The 20,482-nt window shown below is 58.7% G+C and overlaps 2 protein-coding genes across 2 annotated transcripts; one reads left to right on the top strand and one right to left on the bottom strand.

The window, feature by feature from the left end:
- Positions 1 to 1,077: 1,077 nt before the first annotated feature.
- FRS3 (fibroblast growth factor receptor substrate 3) lies at positions 1,078 to 10,187 on the bottom strand. Its single transcript, XM_088534523.1, has 7 exons — positions 10,143 to 10,187; positions 6,856 to 6,984; positions 6,373 to 6,461; positions 5,690 to 5,876; positions 3,443 to 3,604; positions 2,803 to 2,960; positions 1,078 to 2,012 (listed from the first exon to the last, which is right to left on the bottom strand). The coding sequence occupies exons 3-7, from the start codon at positions 6,436 to 6,438 to the stop codon at positions 1,179 to 1,181; spliced, it is 1,407 nt and encodes a 468-aa protein (XP_088390649.1). The 5' UTR covers positions 6,439 to 6,461; positions 6,856 to 6,984; positions 10,143 to 10,187; the 3' UTR covers positions 1,078 to 1,178.
- Positions 10,188 to 14,934: 4,747 nt separating this feature from the next.
- On the top strand, positions 14,935 to 18,434 carry PRICKLE4 (prickle planar cell polarity protein 4). The gene is made up of 7 exons (XM_088534438.1): positions 14,935 to 15,091; positions 15,197 to 15,283; positions 15,370 to 15,507; positions 15,596 to 15,796; positions 15,913 to 16,099; positions 16,175 to 16,435; positions 18,004 to 18,434. The coding sequence occupies exons 1-7, from the start codon at positions 14,957 to 14,959 to the stop codon at positions 18,432 to 18,434; spliced, it is 1,440 nt and encodes a 479-aa protein (XP_088390564.1). The 5' UTR covers positions 14,935 to 14,956.
- Positions 18,435 to 20,482: the final 2,048 nt, after the last annotated feature.

Below are 20,482 nucleotides of genomic sequence, written 5' to 3'. Positions count from 1 at the left end.
CAAAGCCATGGACGCTGTTCCAAAGATCTGCTCCCCAACCAAGGCCGGGAGCCGCTGAGACGACATCTTTCATATTGGCACCAGTTTTTGTAATTATCAACGCGATACAAAAGAGCATTAAATAAATAAATAAATAAAGAGTAAACAAATAAATAAAACAACAAATCAACAACACTTCTGAACAGGCACCAAAAAGAATCTTTGAAAACCAAAACAGGTAACATGGGACTGAAGCTTTCTAAACCAAGCCTCAAATGTCTCAGATATCTGCAGCCTTCCCATCCTCTTTTTAAGCAAGGTGCCCTCAGGAAAGCAGGTTTACGTGATCACAGTGTCTGGGCCCATGTCTCTGTCCTCTCTTAATTTCTGGAGATGCTGAATTCCATCAAATCTGAGAAAAAGGACAGAAGAATCAAAGACTTATATGGGCTTCAGGAAAATGGGCAACAGCAATTTGAGAGGGAGAAAGACTGCACTAGCAGCTCCCATGTCATCAGGGACCAGAGAAACCACAAGAAAAAATAAAAAAACAGACTTTGGAATGACTGCACTGCAGAAACTCTTCCCCTGGAGCTCACCAGGAGTCACAAGGCATGAAATCAGCAAGGAACTGGCTCGATTTGCAGCCAGGCTCCTAAAGCGACCTGCTTTAGGGACACTGTTCTGTCGTGACATTGCCCTGCCCGGGCAGCCAGGCTGTTGGCACCGCTCAAGCTGCCAGGAAGGCAGGAGGGTCATGGAATCACAGAATCATAGAATGCTTAGGGTTGGAAGGGACCTCTAGAGATCATCTAGTCCAACCCCCCTGCACACACAGGGTCACCTAAAGCACGTGGCACAGGCACGTGGGTCAACTCCATCCAAGGCTGTATCCAACCTGTGCCAGCCCTACTGCGAGCACCTTCTGACCCTTCCTCCAGAAGGAAAAATCAACCCTCAAACAGCGTCTTCAAAAACATTCCCGCAAGGCTTTAGAAACAAAGCTACCCGGGAAGAGCGGAGAGGGGAAGACCTGCAAACAGATCAGCCTTCACGTGAGCTACAGGAGCCATCCCATGACGCCAGGTAACGGGGTAAACGGGAAAGCAGAAGGCAATGGCAAATGAAAGTCACGCTGGGCAACACAGTGACGGGCAGACACCGAAGCCACAACACGGTGCTCGCACTCGGCGTTCCCCTTACAGAGGCAGGTCAGTGCTGTTATGTCGAGTTTTCCTCGAAGTCCCATCGTCTCTCGGCAGGGCCCTTTGCAAACTGGACATGGCTGCTGTCTTTTTGAGGTCAATGACCGCATAGGAGTCCGTCCGGTGGGCGGCGGGAGGCGGGAGGCCGGGCCCCGGCGGCTGCTGCCGCCCCGCGTGCGGCTCGGCCTCCAGCTCCACCTGGATGTAGTTGAGCTGCCGCGGCTGCTCCGGGCAGGCCCGGGGGAGCTCGAGGGCGCCGGGCGGGCCGGGGCGCCGCGGCCTGGCCATGAGGGCGGCGGCGCCGCGGCGCGGGCCGCCATGTCGTGTGGCGGTGCTGCCGCCCGCGTCCTCGGCGCCGCGGCGCGCCGGGCGGCTCTCCCACAGCGGCGGCAGCGCCGGCACGTTCTCGTAGTGCAGCAGGGCCGCCCGGCGCTGGGGGCAGCCGGCCGCCGCCGCCGGCTCCTCGCGCGGGAGGTCGGAGCGGCCGCCCGAGGGCAACCAGCCGTTGACGTTCTCGTAGACGCAGCGGGGCGAGGGACACTCGTCCTCCCACTCGTCGTTGTTGTTGTCGGGGGTACAGAAGTGTGTCCTGCACTCCCGCGGGTGCTGGCAGGTGCTGTCTCGCTTCACCACGTGCCTGTAGGCGGACGCGGGGCCTAACACAAACTTAACCTCCCCCGGCTGCAGAAAGACCTGGGGATTGCGGTCTTCCAGGGAGCAGCTGTGGTTCCTATGGGGGAAAGGAGGGTGGACTTCAGGCAAGGAGTGCATACAGTGCCGGCCCCGCAGCTCCTGCTCACCACTGGTTGTGTTCACATAGGTGTGGGACTGCAAGGAGAGAAGCAGAGGGACAGTGACAGGAGAAGAGCCGGGAGCGCAGCAAGTGTCAGCAACTGATCAAACAACAGGGAAGGGACCCAGTTGGGTGCTTGATGGAGGAGGAAGGGAACAAAACACTTGAGAACTTGAGAAGATTTGGGGAAGGGGAAAGTGGCTGGTGGGTTTATGGATTGAAGGAGGGACAAAAGAGAGTCCAACTGCAGAAATTCACATCATCTGTTTTGTGCTAGATACACAGATATGGGACAGAACAAAAAGCAAAGCCACTCGCAAAATATTTTACGAAAGAGTTTTAGTAAAACACTGCAGCTATTGCTGAATTCACACGTATCTAGGTTTTCCTGACAACATCTGGGACAGTAGGATTACGTATGGAAAATCTTAAAATTCTTAAACCAAGAAAATAGATCTGAACATCAAAAATAAAATGCAGAGTCAACTTGGGCATTATTCTGCATATCAATTTAAAAGTTGTAGCAAGTCATACACAGGGCAACATGACTTGGACCTATATAGAAAATTAAGTGCTGCTGTTAAGCAATTGCCAAGGCAATACCAGTAGACTAAGGAAGCCAAGTCAGTCTATCTCAGTAGAGCATTTGTTCCAGTGAAGCATGAGAGAGCAGAAGCCTCTGAGACCAAAATGAAGCAAAAGAAACAACAGATGATGAGGTACAAGGATCCTCGAGCTTTGTTGGAGTAAGAGAAGCCTAGAATTGCACAGCATTGCTTGTTGCTCATTGCTTGCAATAACAGAATTCAGGAGATCCAGGTTTACCTGCTCATCAGGTCCAATGAGGGCATGGGTAGAGTCTTCACCAACAGAAGAATGTCTCAGGCTGCTCACGGAGGGGGGACGAGCTGTGGAGTAAGATAGGGTTTCTCCAGGGAAGCTGTGAAATCCATTGGGAAGCCCTGGGACAGTGTACCCTAAACCTGGGAGAGAAGTGAGGGAGATTAGAGCATTGATCTGAAACAAAACACAGAGCTGGCTGCATTTTCACAATGAGCTAGTCTATTAAATGCACCCTGGAAGGTGGAATCACCTGGGCTGAAGAGGACTTCTACCATGAGGTTCACAGCATACATACAAGGGCTGGACTCCCTTGTTTGATTTTTAGTCTCTCCTAATGAAGGCAGAAATTGAGTAAACCTGAATTCTTCCAGATGCGTTTTCCTTTCCTTTTAGGGCTTTTTTTTTTTCTTTGCCATTTCCTTGGATATCAAGTACAACACTGGGGCCTTAAAATAAACACGCTGCATGGGACAGGCACGGATGCAAAGAGACAGGTCAGCAGCAAGCCAGGACTCAGGAGAACACCCATAGACTGGAAAGTGCAGCTTTCCCACAAGCAGCTATGGACCATGCTCACATCTCTGCATTCCCCTCTCCTTCCCAGATCCCACAGAAGTCTTACTGTTGGATGCCTGGGGAGTCCGAGACAGCTCCCGCTCTGTGGGATGACTGTTCCTGGTGATGACAACAGGTTCTTCCACTACATTGATACTATTACATTGCATCAGGTCCTGGAGCAAATTAAAGATCTCCTCTGCTCTGGAACACTTAAACGCAAAAATTCCTGCACAGTAATGAAGAGGAGGGTCAGAAGAGCAAAAAAGCAAACCTACTTTAACAAGAATATAATTCTGGGCTATAAATAAACAAGCAGGATTGATATTAACATGTCTAACACAATCAACCCCTGCAACTCACAGTTGGCAAGAGAACAGCTAGCAACTCAGTGGATTAATGAAAGATCAGGCATTTCTGTAAGTCATGAAAACGTTTATTCTTTCATTGGGTGGGATAAAAATTTGCTCGGAGGATGTAAATCCTCGTGCTTTAAATCATAAACTGAACAGATATATGAGTAGGAAAAGAGCCTCCCTTTGGTTATGCAGTGACTTGGTAGAAAGTGTCTTCTTTAATCTTTCTTATGGAGATCGACCCTACAAGAGCAGAAGTGCGAAAGGAATAAGCTAACCAGTCTTGTTCCACCTCAAACCTTCTATTTAACTCACTTAGCACCCAGTCCAGTTCCCAGTGACCAACGGGAGCTGAATGGGGCCTTGTGGAGGGATGAGAGCACCACATTTCAAAACAAAATGGATCAGATTTAAGAGTTGCTAGCCAGGCTTGCAGCCCAAAGCAGAGCTGGGGCGTGCAGGGCTGGCCAGTCTCAGGCTGGCACACACACAGCGCACAGGAGCCGTAGCAACAGGCAGAGCATGGCAACAACAGCTCCTACCCCAAGACAAGGGTTTAAAACACTCTGCCCAAAATATAGCTCTGTCTGCCTTATTTAAGACGGGGAGCTGCAGGAAGACAGAATTCTCCAAACAAAATTAACTGAGCAGAAAAGAATTCCTACACCGAAAGGAGGAAACTGATCAGGAATACAGCAGTATCCAACAGATTTTTGTCTGCATTAAGACTGATGAGTTAATATGTGTCTGCTAAAATATTTTCTAATATTTGAAGAGCAAACAGCTCTGCTTTGGCATCGCTATCTGTATCTAAACAAAAGCAACAATAAAAAAGGCAGAATTCTAATTACTAACCTGCAAAGGCAAACCAGACAACCAAAGATAAGCAATTCCCATTGCTGGCAACTGGTAAGCACACAATTCCAGGAGAGGAAAACCCTACTCACATAAATATTAAAAAGGAGCATACGGCATTACAGATTTGCACGGCACTTCACACAGACACTGAACACTCATGTGCTGCCCTGGATGAGGAGGAGTTTACAAACACATTAACAGAATGAAGAACCACAAACTTCCCCCCCACTGGTCCCACATGCCATGTTTTTCTTTTTTCTTTTTTTTCAAGCAAAGGAGACAAGACTGGTAAAGGAACTAACAGGCACCATAGTAAAACTGGAGTCTATTCCCAGCTCTGCTGATGACTTGGCATGTACTCCTGAGTGAGTCACTTCTCTATTCACAGCATCCCTATGCCTAAGATCTGTAAAACATAAAACTCCTTTGCCCTCCATGTTACAAATTGCTGCCAAACAGTAAATACAAAGCATTAAGTAAAACCAATACTAACTAAGGCAGAGATACAGTGAGAAATACTGCTACTGCTGTGTATGTGAAAGCTCAGAAATTAGCAAATCCTAAGAGTGATCATCTAGAAAAGATGCAGATCCTGCCCTTCTGCTTTCTCCCTAGAGATGAAAGATGCTTAATAAAGCTTTAGTCTTGCAAAAGGCACTTTGCAGTTCCTAGGAGAACATCTCTGGCAAAGAGACATCTCTTCCATCACAGATGAACATGGTTAGCTCCAAAGCACAGAGCTGACAGTGAATTAACATCCCATCCAACACTAAATGTGTCCCATCCAGGTAAAACTTTAGCTCATGCCTGTTGTACCAGTTACCTTATGAGAGCTGATACTCTAGAGAAAGGAGACCACTAGACTTAGGCCTAGATCCTGAGCCTCAATATTGCTAGCTTTGGTATTTTAATTGTATTAACACTGTATAGTATTAACCTTATGCATATGCAGATTCCAGTGTTCTGGGGAAAGACAGGCTGCAAGTGAACGTGTTGATTTGTTAGATGCAGGGATCTGGGAAGACATAGGTGCCAACTCACTCAAGCTTCCTGGGAGCAGAAGCTTCCAAGCTCCTTCCTCCAGGAAACACAACACTCACCCTGCCCTGTCTGGCAGCGACGTCCACTCTCAAAGGAGAAGAGGTTGGAATCGTAGCCGTAGCGGCGCAGGCAGAGGTAGGGCCACCTGACAGCATCCCGCTTGTGCGTGTGCAAGGTGAGCTCCGTCTGCGTCAGCTCCATGATCCCAGATCCCAGCTCGTTACCTTCATCGTCCACGTTCGTCACCTGAAGAGACGACAGCGCTCACATCAGGAAAACCCATGCCTTTGTATTCCCAAAAGTGCTGCAGGTTTATGCCCACCCATGGAGATCCTGTAATTCCCACAGACTTCCCCTTCATTCACTAAGATGCATTTTTCCCATCGAGGGCATGAATTCATTGCTGGCAGGAGGCGCCGAGGCGGCAGCCTTGGAGACTGTGTGCTTGGCAGTTCAGCTGATGGCTCTCAACACAGACACTGGAAGACAGCCCTGAGCAATAGGAGATTTCTCTCCAGTTCTCTGTTTCCTTGCTGAGGAACAATCTGAGTGTAGAAGCAATATCTGAGACCTGTTTTTCAAGCAAAGTTTCTTAATTAAAAAAAAAAAAAAAGTAAATCTCATCATGTGAAAGAGCAGAGGTTTTCTCTGCATTCCTGCCTGGCACCCAACCCAGCCTGGACTTTCCTCACAGCTGCTGCTGTTACAGATTCCCCTCTGAGAATTAAAGTCTGACACGTACCTTAAATTTGGTGGGATGGTTGTCTGGGATGCTGTCCCTGCACAGACAACTGCAGCAGCTCCCCATGACGTCGGCGTAAGAGGTAATCCCTGGTAGTGGACACAAAAAAGAGGACAATCATAATTCCAAACTATCTCCTCCATCCCCTCAGAACATAGGGCATTTACACCCTGTATCCCCCTTAATCACCCTGCACACAGCCTAGTGTGTTTGAACCTCAAATTTTCTTTGCTTTGAAAACTCTTCAGTGTGTTACTCAACTAACAGACATCATATAGTATTAAATAAATAATATGAGTAAGAATAACAGCGCTCAAGTGCTATTTTATTCACTCGCTCATTACTTTGCAATACAGTCTAAAATTCTCCATTTCACCCCCTACAAGAGGGCCATACCAGTGAACAGGGATAGCACAAACCTACCCAGAGCCCTCCTTGGGGATTGAATACAGCCTCTAACTCTTAATCTCACTTAGTTCTTACCATTAGGCAACTGTTTGTTCTTTTTGGAGGAGTGGGAGGAAATCCCGCCACTGTCTATATCCCTGGGGAATTCATGGTAACCAGCACTTCAGTCACCTAGAGCACAAGGGCAACTGTCCCATCTTCTACCTGACAAGGAGAATACAATTAAACAGATAACAGAAAAAAAGACAGAGAATAATAATAGGAATTTGGGGCGGGCTGGCACTGAATTTTCCTCAAGTAACACACAGCAGGAAAGCGCACACTTTTTAAAAATTAGCTACCTGTGTTTAAATGAATATAGAAAATTGCTCTGCTGGGATTGCTCCTAAAATGCACAACATCTGACACAGACACCCTGCACGCACACCTGCACTGCTCAAAGTTACCCTTCATTTTCTAGCAAATTGGCATCAAGGGCTCAGCACAGACACTCACAGGGCTTGAAACCATTTGCATCCCAATGGGCAAATTCTAGAGTATGCTCGGAAATATAACTTCTGAAAAACATGCAATCTACAGCTAAACAAAGGAAAAAACGTGAAAAGAAGAGGCATTTTACTTCTTAAAGCACCCTTCTCAACAGGATTGCAAAGTTATCAGAGCTACTGTAATACAAACAAAATACTGAATGCAGATGGCTGTAAGGATGTGAGGAATCACACACATCTGCTGCTTTGGAATGTGAAGAAATCCTCATTAAAGGGAAGGTCCTTAGGGGTCAGAGAGCAAGCGGCCTTAAAAGCAAACGAACACAACAGCTGTTGTGCATTCAGCTATGAAAAGGAACAAGGGCCAGAAACCAAAAAGATGCAAAACCAAAAAGATGCAGCCAGCTCATCTTTTAGAGAGCGCAATCTTTTTAGTGTGTGGAAGTTACAAATACCAGCAGAAAGAAAACCTGGTATCTTTGATGCACTCTTAAACTTTGCAATTCAAAGGGGCTGGGATGAGTGGCAGATAATACAATGGGCAATTTGGCAGGAATAACTAATGATCTCCCCCTGCAAGGCACAAGACAACACAGCCACACGGATCCGGCATCGCAACGGCGAGCGGAACGAGGAGGCTTTGGGAATCCTCGCGCTCCGGCACGCCGCGGGCTGCCTCACCGCACACGGAGCAGGGAATCAGGGAATCAAATGACCTCCCACGGCAACTTCCAAGCGCTGCCTTAGTGCCGACCCTGGAGAATTCCCAACCTCGCCGTAACGCTGCAAAACGCCCCCAAACCTGCAGGTCTGAGGACACTGTCCCAGGCCAGATGCCATGTGCTAGCTGCAGTAAAGTCACACACTCCCTGCTCAACAGGGCATCCTCTCCAAGTTTTCCTATTTGTTTTTCCAGACTCAACAGGGATTTACACACAGCTGACTTCACAGGCTTTGATCAATAATTTAGCAACAGATTCCTCTCTGCTTCATCTAATCCTGTCACCAGGGGCCTTGTTCTCCACAGTTTCTGCCCTCCCCTTCCCACCTTATCAACTCCCTTGGTTAAAAAATACTCTGCACAAAACACGTTACCTTTCCCCCTCTCACTTCATTACTCTGGCGCTTCCTTCGCCGCTCAGCCCTGTGAAGGGTTTAGAAAGAAGCGCCGCAGACTGCCCGGAGTTGTTATTTTGGTCAGAAGTGCACAAATGAAGCCAAAAAGAAAGGATGCTGGGATCCCCGAGGATGCAGGGATCCCCAAGGATGTTGGGATCCCCAAGGACGCTGGGATCCCCGAGGATGTTGGGATCCCCAAGGATGCAGGGATCCCCAAGGACGCTGGGATCCCCGAGGATGTTGGGATCCCCGAGGATGTTGGGATCCCCGAAGATGCAGGGATCCCCGAAGATGCAGGGATCCCCGAGGATGTTGGGATCCCCGAGGACGCTGGGATCCCCAAGGATGCTGGGATCCCCACGGAGCCCCTCGGCACTTCCAGCTGCTCCCCGCTCCTCAATCCCCTTTCCCGGAGCCCTGCCGTGCGCAGGAGCGTCGCGGGGCTCCCCGTGCCGACACCGGCGCTCGCAGCTTCCGAACGTTCCCGTTGGACCAGCCACAGCAGCGGCTCCAGGGGCTGCTCCGGACGCGAGGACGCGTGCCCAAAACCAGCAGCCCCGGCCCCCAAGCTGCCGCGGGCCCAACCTGAACCCTCCTGACGTCCTCGTGCCGCTCCGGAGCGGAGCTCCCTTCTCCCTTCATGGCCAGGACACTTGCTCTCCTTGCAGGAGACCCTGCCGTGCCCCGTGCTCGGGTATCCTGGAACCTAATGATGTAGTCTCCTTGCAGGAGACCCTGCCGTGCCTCTGTGCTCGGGTATCCTGGAACCTAATGATGTAGTCTCCTTGCAGGAGACCCTGCCGTGCCCCTGTGCTCGGGTATCCTGGAACCTAATGATGTAGTCTCCTTGCAGGAGACCCTGCCGTGCCTCTGTGCTCGGGTATCCTGGAACCTAATGATGTAGTCTCCTTGCAGGAGACCCTGCCGTGCTCCTATGCTCGGGTATCCTGGAACCTAATGATGTAGTCTCCTTGCAGGAGACCCTGCCGTGCCCCTATGCTCGGGTATCCTGGAACCTAATGATGTAGTCTCCTTGCAGGAGACCCTGCCATGCCCCTGTGCTCAGGTATCCTGGAACCTAATGATGTAGTCTCCTTGCAGGAGACCCTGCCGTGCTCCTATGCTCGGGTATCCTGGAACCTAATGATGCAGAAAAGCAATGCAAAACACTCCGGGGTCAAAACCACACTGGCAACGTCACATGGAGACACTGGGCCTGCAACCACATCCAGGTCCCCACGAGCGCCCTATGATGCCCAGTGTCACCAGCCCTGCTGCCCCCTCAGTGGCCACCGAGGCGGGGGGAGGAAGGAGGGGGCTGCCCCACAGCAGGGGGGCACCTCTGGGTGCCGTAAAGCAGGAGGGGGAGCAAGCGACAGGCCCCACGGACAGGCAGGGCCAGGGGGGCAGCAGGACAGGGACAGGGGCTGGGGGGAGATGAGGGGCACGGAGCCGTGGGGACAGGGATACCAGGGAGCCATGAGGGAACGGGGGAAGGAACAGGGGCAAATACGGGACTGCAGGGGGGTGACTGGGGGCATGAGGGGGGCGGGAGGTGCTATGGGGCAGGGGGGCTACAGGACAGGGGGTGGCAATGGGGTTGGGGGCTGTGGGGAAGGGGGGCAATAGGGCAGGGGTGCCGGGGCGGAGGGGCTGTGGGGTGGGGGCTGGGGAACTATGGCGTAGCGGGCGGCTATGGGGCAGGGTGCCCGGCGAGGACGTGGCCGGGCCGGGTTCCGAGGCCAGGGTCGGTACCTGAGGCGCTGCCCGGCTCCGCCGTCCGGGAAGCGAGGCCCGGGCCCGGCTCGCTGCGCCGGCCCCCGCCGCCGGCCCCGGCCCGGCCCGGCCCGGCCCGCCGGGACCGGGACCGGGACCGGAACCGGGTGCGGGTCCGTCCCCGCCACCGCCGCGTCCCCCCGGCCCGGGCCGCGGCCCGCCGGGAGCAGCGAGTCCGGCGGCCGCCGCCTAGAGCGTCTCCGCCTCGGAGGACCCGGCGCGGCCGCGGGGGGGCGCGCGAGGCCTGCGGCGCCGCGGAGCCGGGGGCGGGGCCAGGGCGGGCGGGGGCGGGGCTTGGGCGGGCGGGGGCGGGGCCAGTGGAGGTGTGGGAGGGTCAGGAGGGGTTGGGGGCATCAGTGGGTCAGGAGGGGGTGCGGGGGGTGCGTGTCCATGGGGCAGGAGGAGGTGCTGGGGGTGGCTCCATGGGGCAGGAGGAGGTGCGGGGGGTGGGTGTCCATGGGGCAGGAGGAGATGCTGGGGGTGGCTCCATGGGGCAGGAGGAGGTGCGGGGGGTGGGTGTCGGTGGGGCAGGAGGAGATGCTGGGGGTGGGTGTCCATGGGACAGGAGGAGGTGCTGGAGGTGGCTCCATGGGGCAGGAGGAGATGCTGGGGGTGGGTGTCCATGGGGCAGGAGGAGGTGCTGGGGGTGGGTGTCCATGGGGCAGGAGGAGGTGCTGGAGGTGGCTCCATGGGGCAGGAGGAGATGCTGGAGGTGGCTCCATGGGGCAGGAGGAGGTGCTGGGAGGTCTCCGTGGGGCAAGACGGGGCGCTCAGGGTGTCCATGGGGCAGGAGGGAGTGCTGGGAGGATCACTGGGGCAGGAGGAGATGCTGGGGGTGGGTGTCCATGGGGCAAGAGGGGGCACTGAGGGTGTCCATGGGGCAGGAGGGAGTGCTGGGAGGATCACTGGGGCCGGAGGGGGCGCTGGGGGTGACTAATGGGTCAGGAGAGTTGCTGTGGTGTCGGAGGGGACATGGGACAGCAGGGGGTGCAGGAGGGGACAGGGGGCAGGAGAGGACGTGGGACAAGAGGTGCAGAAGCCGGAGGAGGCTGCAGGAACGGGCCCAGCCCCCAGCGCCGTTCGGTGGGAAACAGCAGGAAAAACCTGCCCTTTCGGTAGAGCCAGATCCAGCAGGCACCTGCGGCTGCTGCTCACGGGCTGGGGACTCGTGGTGGCACCGGGATGAGAGGGTCACCACGGTGCAGAGGGACAAAGTCTGACGCTATGAAAGAGCCACCAAGGCCAGTGCAGTTGGGACCGGGTGGGAAGTCCCCTCTGGGGGGCAGCCCCCTTCTCCTTTCTCCTTCCCATCTGGTTTTGTGGATAGGGGAAGATGCAAAGTGTCAAAGAGCAGTCACAATAACCCACGCACAGATTCCAGACTCTACAGCCTTTCCCAGCGGGATTAACATGGGAGCCAGGCCGTATCCTTCAACAGTGAGTGCCCGGGACTGGCATTCCCAGCTGGAACATCCCGCGGCACAGGGAAGTGCGGTTGGAACACCCTGCCCTGAAAGGCAGTTTTGGAAAATCTGATCAGTTCTGCTTTTCCCCCGGCTGGAGCCGCTCTGGGTGGTTTTTGGGATACATGCTGGGAGTTGGGAAAAGTAGGACACCGTGGCTTGCCGCGGGCCAAGTCCTCTCAACTGGGGCGTAATGACACTTCCCCCTCTTTCATGAGGCTCCAGCACTTTCTGATCTCGGGAAGGAAAATAAATCACGGCGCGGCATAAAAGTCATCAAAACGGGGTGAGCCGCGCCGCGGGAAGGGCGCGGACACCCGGAAAATGAGAGGAAAAAACGATGTCACGGAGAGCTCCGTCCCCTGCAGGGTTAACGTCCCCCCCCGCGTCCCCTCCCCGCCCGCTGCCGCTCCTGCCATTGGCTGTCTCGGAGGGTTTAGGCTAAAAAGCCTGTAATTAGGGACACCGGCTGACACAGATCCAGTTTCCTGGGCAGGCAGATTTAAAAAAAAAAAAAAAGGAAAAAAAAAAAAAAAAAAAAGTTTCCCGAGCTGCGCTCGCATGTTTTCCTTTCGCTTTGTAAACGTCCCCCCCGCTCCGCCTCCGCTGCGGAGCCGCCGCTAGGGCGAGCTGGGCCGGGCCGGGCCGGGCGGGCGGAACCGCGGCCGGGAGCGGAGCGGAGCGGAGCGGATCGGGCGGCCGCGGCGGCGCAGGTAGGTGAGCTGGGCTGGAGCCGGAGCGGGAAAGGCGGGGAAGGAGCCGGGAGATCCCATCCTGGGGGGACTGCTGCGAACGAGAAGAGGAAGAGTTGGATTTCGGGAGGGATTTGAAGCAGGTAGCGCCAAAATGAACCCGTGCCAAGTAGCATCGCTGCCGCCGCGGGGTTCGGGGCGGGCGAGCTCTGCGGGGAGCGCAGAGCCAGGGCACGGGCTGGCGCCTCGCGGCCCTGCACGTGCAGGTGGCTGCGGCTCGCTCGGGCGCGCGGGAGCGAAACCCGGCACCTTGGGGGCCTGGTAGGTCCCGCATCCCGGCGCGGAGATACGAGCGAGTGAGCTGCAGCAGGTTAATGGGGGAACGCGCTGGTCAGGAAGGGGAAAAAAGCATCTGGAAAAGCCCCATGCGGTTCCAGTGCATCCCTGCTGCATCGCCCAAGGTCCCGGAGCGCCGAGCAGCCGCTCCAGCTCACGGGAGGGATGAGCCGCTCCGGCTCGGCTCCTCTTACCCCCAGGGAGAGATGCGCCTGGACCGGCTGCATCCTTCTCCCCGAGCCCCTTTGGTGCAGCTGTGTTGACAAGACCTGCAGCGAGAGCGGGTTGCTGTGTGGGTGAGGTGTTGCCTACACAGCTCCGCACCCAAAAGCTGCCAGCGCTTTTGGGGGCTTCCAATGGGATTTGGCCTTGCCGGTGAGCAATTGCATTTCCCTGGCGGCTGCAGAGCTGCGGAGGGTTTGGTGCTGCTGCTGCCAAACATGCCAAAAACTGGGTTTCGTTCAATGGAGGAGCGACTCTGGCAAAGCAGAGGCTGTGGCAGGGACACGGATCAGCTCCAATGCATGTGGGGAGCCAGGCTGGACCTGACTGGGACTGGGAATTGTGGCTGCAGGACAAGGGAATAGTGTGACTGTGCAGGGGAGGAATGGGAGCCGCAGAATGGGAGCCACCGTGACCCACATCCCGGTGAGCTCAGCCTCTCTGACCCTGGCAACCTTTGCAAAGGGCCATAACCACCACGGGAAATGTGCTCCAAGCGGGAAAACAAATCCCCGGGAAGCAAGGCAGCACCAGGAGCAGCCCGTGGGCACCCGCTCGCCCTTCACAGATGCCGCAAGGGTCCGAGCAGGATGGAGGGCGGGAGAGCGCAGCGGGGACGGGGACGGGGAGCGGAGGCGCCCGACCTGTCGGAGCTGCCTGGCTCCTTAGCATGGGAGGCGCTTCCCGCTGTCACCGTCTGCTGCTAATTACAGGGAGCCGCCGCAGCCCAGACGGCTGCTGGCCACCGTAATCGCATCACGCCGAGCCGGGCTGGGCTCTCCCGCGCGACCCTGGCCCGGGCTGCTCTGCTCCCCTCCAAATTGCCCCAGTGGCTCCTCCTGACACCCCCCGGCACCACCGGAGCCCCGCTGGAATCAGGGATGCCCTCTTCTCCAAGCAGGATCCCACTGGGAACCCCCCGGTGCTGAGGGATAAGCCGGCCACGAGTGGCACCATGCAGCATCCCAGGGAGCTAATTAAGAGGGAGCTAGATTAGCCCTGTGTGGCTTAGAGGCTTCACAAACCAAGCCAGGCAGCACCTTCCATCCTAGGGAAGGGCGAAGCTCCGGAGAGGGGCTCGGAAGCGCCGCTTCAACATCCCCAGGGATGTGGCTCCCGCCTGCAGCCTCCAGGTCTTTCACCACATGAGCGAGGTCAGGACCCAATTCGGGCTGTAGATTTTCCACCCATCGAGAAGCAAAACGCGACCGGCCTTGCAGCCGGCAAACACCGGCTCTGCCGTCTGCTCGCAGGACCCCGAACGTGGGGCACGAAGCCCTTTTTGTTTGATCCTGCTGAGTCGCCAATTTGCAGAGTTAATCATTGACGCAGGTGCAGGGGGGAAACCTGAGCTGTCGCTGTTGCCGATCCGGCTGAAAAGGGCCCCAAACGGAGCGTGGGGACACAAGGTCGGGGGACGCGGGGTGGGAAGGGGCAACGGGCTGGAGCAGCGGGATTCCAGGATACCCCACGGGGCCAAGGGCAGCTGGCGCTAGGCTGGCGTCTAGGGCACCCCAGGAGCCGCCGGATCCCATCCCGCCTTTGTTTTGGAAAGCCACGGGAGGAAGGAAGCGAGCGGTGCGAGGGGCGGAGGGAAGGGGACGGTTTGCAGGCAAGGTGGTGGCGCTGGGCAAGCCGGCTGCTGGGCAGGAACAGCCGCTCTGGGCTGAACAATAGCAGCCCTGGGGGAATCCATTATTTTCCACTGGATTGGGCTAGACCTCGATCTCCTCCCACTGCACCGCTTGGAGACAGGCCGCTAAATTAGGGATTAACCGGGACAGGAAAAGGCTGGAGGAAGCCAGGGAAAATCTCCCAGTGTAGCAGAGCAATGGCTAGCAATGCTTCCAAACCGGACCTGCTCCAGCCGGGCATGGGAACGGGGGTTCCCCTTGCCCAGCTTCCCCTGCACTTAGCGAAGGGTTTCAAGGACGGTCCTGGCTGCGCTGATCCCGGGAGCCCCTCCGGGGTGAGGGACGGATGCTGTGGACGGAGCGGGATCTGTGCTGGGATGCCGCATATCCTGGGAACAGATCCCATTCCGGGACGCTCCAAGCCCTGTCACCTCTCTTGGCAGCTCATGTCCCCGCCGAGCCCCGCATGGCCCCAGCGCGACGAGGCGCCCGCGTGCGGCACCGCCACCGGCCTCCCGCCGGCCTCGTCCGACAGCGACTCCGGCTGCGCCCTGGAGGAGTATCCGGAGCCGCCCGCCGAGGTGGGTAGCGCCCCGGCGCTCCGCATCCCGCTGGAGCATCCCGGGATGCAGCTCCCGGCGCCCTGGTGCCCGCAGTTCCATGTCCCGTGTTGCGCTTCTGCCCAGGTGCCCGCGCGCTCGCCGGAGCTCCCCGACTGGAGCCGGCTCCGTGCCAAGGCGCTGCTGCAGCAGCTGCCCCCGCAGGACTGCGATGTAAGAGGCGCCGTTTCGGGCAGCGCGGCCCCTTCCAGGGGCGTTCGGTGGCCTCGTGTCCCCTCACGCTGTCCCCGTCCCCGCAGGAGCGGTACTGCCCCGGCTTGGCGGAGGAGGAGAGGAAGCAGCTCCAGGCGTTCAGCGCGCGGCGGCGGCACGAGGCGCTGGGGCAGGGGCTGGCGTGCCCGGTGCCGGGTCCTTGTCACGGGTGTCCCTGCAGGAAGGTGAGACTCTCCCCATTGCAAACGCTGGCCAGGGGCACGATCCCTCCGTGCAGCCCCATAGCCTCGTCCGTGTCCTTCGGCTTCGCAGTGCGGCCGGCGGCTGAACCAAGGGGACCCGGGCGTTTCAGCGTCCCGCCTGGGCGGCCACCTCTGGCACCCGTCCTGCTTCTGCTGCCACTTCTGCCACCAGCCCCTCGTGGATCTCATCTACTTCCAGCAGGACGGCAGGATCTACTGCGGGCGACACCACGCCGAGCTTTTCCGGCCGCGCTGCGCCTCCTGCGACCAGGTGGGTACCGGAATGTGGTGACAGGAGGCGCAACGTGACACGTGGCGGTGACGGGCACAGCGGGAAGGATGCTCCGTGGCCGCTTGCTTCCCCCGTCCCGGTCCTCCCTGCTGCAGCTCATCTTCCTGGAGGAGTGCATCGAGGCGGAGGGCCGCCGCTGGCACCCCGAGCACTTCTGCTGCCTGGAGTGCGAGGCGCCGCTGCGCGGGCAGCGCTACGTGCTGGCGAGCGGCCGGCCCCACTGCAGCCGCTGCTACGAGAGCCTCTACGCCGAGCCGTGCCAGGCGTGCGGGGAGCCCATCGGTACGTGCCCACGGGGGATAAAATCCGCGGGGACGGGGATGCAGGACGGAGCCCTCACGGGTGCCGGCCCCGCAGGCGCCGACAGCGAGGAAGCCACGCACCAGGGGCTGCGCTGGCACGCGCGGGCCGCCTGCTTCTGCTGCAGCCGCTGCCGCGCGCCGCTGCGCGGGCGCCCGCTCACCGCCCGCCGCGGCCGCATCTTCTGCTCCGACGCCTGCAGCCGCCCGCGCGCGGCCCACGACGCCGTCAACGCCGCCTCCGACTCCTCCGACTCGGCCTTGGCGCCGTCTCCCGACGCGGCGCCCACGGGGTGCAGGCAGCGGAGGCCGGGGGCTGGTATGGATGGAGGGAAGGGTGGAATGAGAGAGGGATGGATGGAGGGGAAGAAGGATGGAGGGCTGGAGAGAGAGATGGAAGGGAGAATGGAGGGAGGAAGGGATGGAGGGGAGGAAGGATGGAGGGCTGGAGAGAGAGAGATGGAAGGGAGAATGGAGGGAGGAAGGGATGGAGGGGAGGAAGGATGGAGGGCTGGAGAGAGAGAGATGGAAGGGAGAATGGAGGGAGGAAGGGATGGAGGGGAGGAAGGATGGAGGGATGGAGAGAGAGACATGGAAGGGAGAATGGAGGGAGGAAGGGATGGAGGGGAGGAAGGATGGAGGGATGGAGAGAGAGATGGAAGGGAGAATGGAGGGAGGAAGGGATGGAGGGGAGGAAGGATGGAGGGATGGAGAGAGATGGAAGGGAGAATGGAGGGAGGAAGGGATGGAGGGGAGGAAGGATGGAGGGATGGAGAGAGAGAGATGGAAGGGAGAATGGAGGGAGGAAGGGATGGAGGGGAGGAAGGATGGAGGGATGGAGAGAGATGGAAGGGAGAATGGAGGGAGGAAGGGATGGAGGGGAGGAAGGATGGAGAGATGGAGAGAGAGAGATGGAAGGGAGAACGGAGGGAGGAAGGGATGGAGGGGAGGAAGGATGGAGGGATGGAGAGAGAGATGGAAGGGAGAATGGAGGGAGGAAGGGATGGAGGGGAGGAAGGATGGAGGGATGGAGAGAGAGAGATGGAAGGGAGAATGGAGGGAGGAAGGGATGGAGGGGAGGAAGGATGGAGGGATGGAGAGAGAGAGAGATGGAAGAGAGAATGGAGGGAGGAAGGGATGGAGGGGAGGAAGGGATGGAGGGGAGGAAGGATGGAGGGATGGAGAGAGAGATGGAAGGGAGAACGGAGGGAGGAAGGGATGGAGGGGAGGAAGGATGGAGGGATGGAGAGAGAGAGAGATGGAAGGGAGAATGGAGGGAGGAAGGGATGGAGGGGAGGAAGGATGGAGGGATGGAGAGAGAGAGAGATGGAAGGGAGAATGGAGGGAGGAAGGGATGGAGGGGAGGAAGGGATGGAGGGGAGGAAGGATGGAGGGATGGAGAGAGAGATGGAAGGGAGAACGGAGGGAGGAAGGGATGGAGGGGAGGAAGGATGGAGGGATGGAGAGAGAGATGGAAGGGAGAATGGAGGGAGGAAGGGATGGAGGGGAGGAAGGATGGAGGGATAGAGAGAGAGATGGAAGGGAGAATGGAGGGAGGAAGGGATGGAGGGGAGGAAGGATGGAGGGCTGCAGAGAGAGATGGAAGGGAGAATGGAGGGAGGGAGGGATGGAGGGGAGGAAGGATGGAGGGCTGCAGAGAGAGAGATGGAAGGGAGAATGGAGGGAGGGAGGGATGGAGGGGAGGAAGGATGGAGGGATGGAGAGAGAGATGGAAGGGAGAACGGAGGGAGGAAGGGATGGAGGGGAGGAAGGATGGAGGGATGGAGAGAGAGAGATGGAAGCAAGAACGGAGGGAGGGAGGGATGAAGGGTGTGGCATGGCCGGGACATCCAGCCCTCCCTAATCCCTTCACTCTCCTTCCTGCAGAGCCAGAGCCGCTGCCGGAGCTGGCCCCGGTGCATCCCGCCTTCCGGGGCACGGACAGCTGGGAGCGGAGCAGGGGTGCCCCGCGCTCCGACCACCCCTTGGCCCCGCAGCCCGGCACGGAGGGGCACCCGGATGCAGGGAGCACCGGCCCGAGGACACCACACGGTGACGGGAACGCGGGGGTCCCATCCCCGTCCCGCTGCAGCCTGAGGCCGGAGGACGCCGAGCTGCGGGACGGCACGGAAGAGGAAGACTCCTGGTGCCCAACCTGCTCTTCCTCCTCAGACTCGGACTCGGAAGAGGAGGGTTTCTTCTTCGGGAAGCCCATCCCCAAGCCTGGCATGAGCTCGCCGGGCACGGAGCGCCTGGAGCGGGCCGGGGGCCGCACGGCGAAGCTGCGGGGCAGCAGCCGGCACTGCAGCGTGTCCTAGCGCGGGGACACCCGGCACCACCGGCCCGGCCCGGCCCGCTCCGGCATCCCGCCCCGGGGTGCCTTGGAATTGGCCCGACGGCAGGAGGGAGAAGCCACCAGGATGCGTTAACCGGCAGCGCGCAGCCGGCAATTCCTGCCGGCCTCTCCTGCAATTAGGAACAGGTAAAGCCAGCTTGGGAGACGGCAGCCGACGGCTGCTCCAGGGCCGGATCCGTCCACCCGCTCCCACCAGCGGGAATCGCTGCTGGAAGAATGCAGCTCCGTGCTGGGTGCCTGGTCCATGGGCACAGGACGGCTCCAAAATAAAGCTCGGCCACCATCCGGCGGCAGGAGGCGAACACCTCCAGCCTGGGGCTGCAGGCAGGGAATCGCTGTGGGATGGGATGGGAGCACCAGCGGAGCAGGGACCATGATGGGGCTGCCCAGGTCACCCCGGGTTTATTTTTATTAAAGACTATCTAATCCCAAATGGAGGTTTGGATGCTCCATCCACGGGAGGACAGGGCAGGTGACGGCTCCGCGTGGCCACTCTCCATCCCATCCCTGCGCTGCCGGATAGCCAGAGGGCTCATTCCGGTGCCTTCGGCCTCGTCCCGCTGCGAACCCCTCCTCACGTGGCGGCGTCGTCGGCGTCGTAGCTCTCGATGAAGCTCTCGAGCTGCCGCAGGTGGTGGCCGCGCGCCTGGCGCAGGGCGGCCCGCAGCGCCAGCGCCAGCGCCGCCTCCATGGAGGGCTGGTGCCGCAGCAGCACCGCGGCCACCACGGCGAAGGCCAGGCTGGAGCGCTGGTAGGACTGCGGGGCGGCAGCGCCCGCTCGCGTTTCCACCCCCGCATCCGCCTCCACGCGGGACCCCCGGCCCCGGGGGCCGCCGGGACTCACCAGCTCCAGCTGCTCCTTCCTGGCCAGCACGGCGGCCGAGCGGCGGGTCTGCCCGGGAAGCACCTGCGGGATGGGGAAGGGCGGGATGCTCGGAAGCGGGGCCACAGGATCGGCCCCCTGCGCCCCGAGCTGAATCCATCCCCCCGACATCATCCCGAGCCCCCGGAAGCTGCTCTCCCCATGAGGGGCTCGTTAAGCCTCGTGCCGCTCGTTAGAGCTGCCGTCCTGGGGGCTTTCACGCTCCAGCACGTCCCCGATCCTTGGCCTTTCTCCAAGGCGCCTCCAAGTTGTTGGCATCTTCCCAAGCAGCCGGTGCCACGGCAGCCATTGGCTCCACATCCAGGCCAATTCCAGACGTGTAATTCCATGAGAGGAAAGGCAGGAAAGAAAAGATGTTCCCGGGCCAGCTGGGATCATGTTTTGCTGGGCCGGGACCTGCGGTGTCTCCTGGGGACACCAGAGCACGTCCAGCAGCAGCAGAGCCCCAGACACAGCCCAGGGCAGCAAAGACATCGGTGGGAAGGATCCTAGTCCCTACCGGCTCCGGCTCCCCGGTGCTCACGGGATGAAGCTGCCTGGTGCCAGGCGAGGATGCTGGCGCAGGACGGACATCAGAGCCACCCTGGCTGGGCACGTCCTGCAGCTCTGCAGCGTCTTCCTGTGGGACCTGCAGGGGTTTGGGCGAGCGGAGGGACCGTGGGCACCAGAGCAGAGCTCTCCTCGCCCGGAGGAGCGTCGGCTCCGACCTGCTCCGGATCCTCCCTGCTGCAAACGCTCTGCGTTGGGGCCGCCTCCATTTCCAAAGCCACGGGGCCCCGGTCACCTGTGGCTCCCGGACACTGTGGGAGGACAGACGGGCTGCTGAAATCCCCGGGAAACCGGGAGCAGCTGGGGAGCGCGAGAGGCAAAACATCCCGGCGGCAGCGGCGTCCTCGTACCGGCTCCGCGCGCTCCTGCTCCGCCGTCTCCGGCACGGCGCGGGCAGCATCACCCGGGCTGCCCTCCCGCACCTCGGGATCCTCCCCACGCGGTGGGTCCTGCGGGAACGGCGCCGTGAGGGGCCCGGCAGCCCCGTGCGCGCGGCCGGGACCCCGAGCTCACCGGCTGCTCCGCTCCCGCGCGCGGGGAGCCCGGCCAGGCCTCGTCTCTGCCCCACGGCACGTGCG

The sequence above is a fragment of the Tinamus guttatus genome, unplaced genomic scaffold (genome assembly GCF_059628265.1).
Source record: "Tinamus guttatus ecotype Peru unplaced genomic scaffold, ASM5962826v1 Tinamus_guttatus_pri_ptg000563l, whole genome shotgun sequence".
NCBI classification, from domain to species: domain Eukaryota; kingdom Metazoa; phylum Chordata; class Aves; order Tinamiformes; family Tinamidae; genus Tinamus; species Tinamus guttatus.
This window is presented reverse-complemented; position numbering and strand designations above follow the sequence as displayed.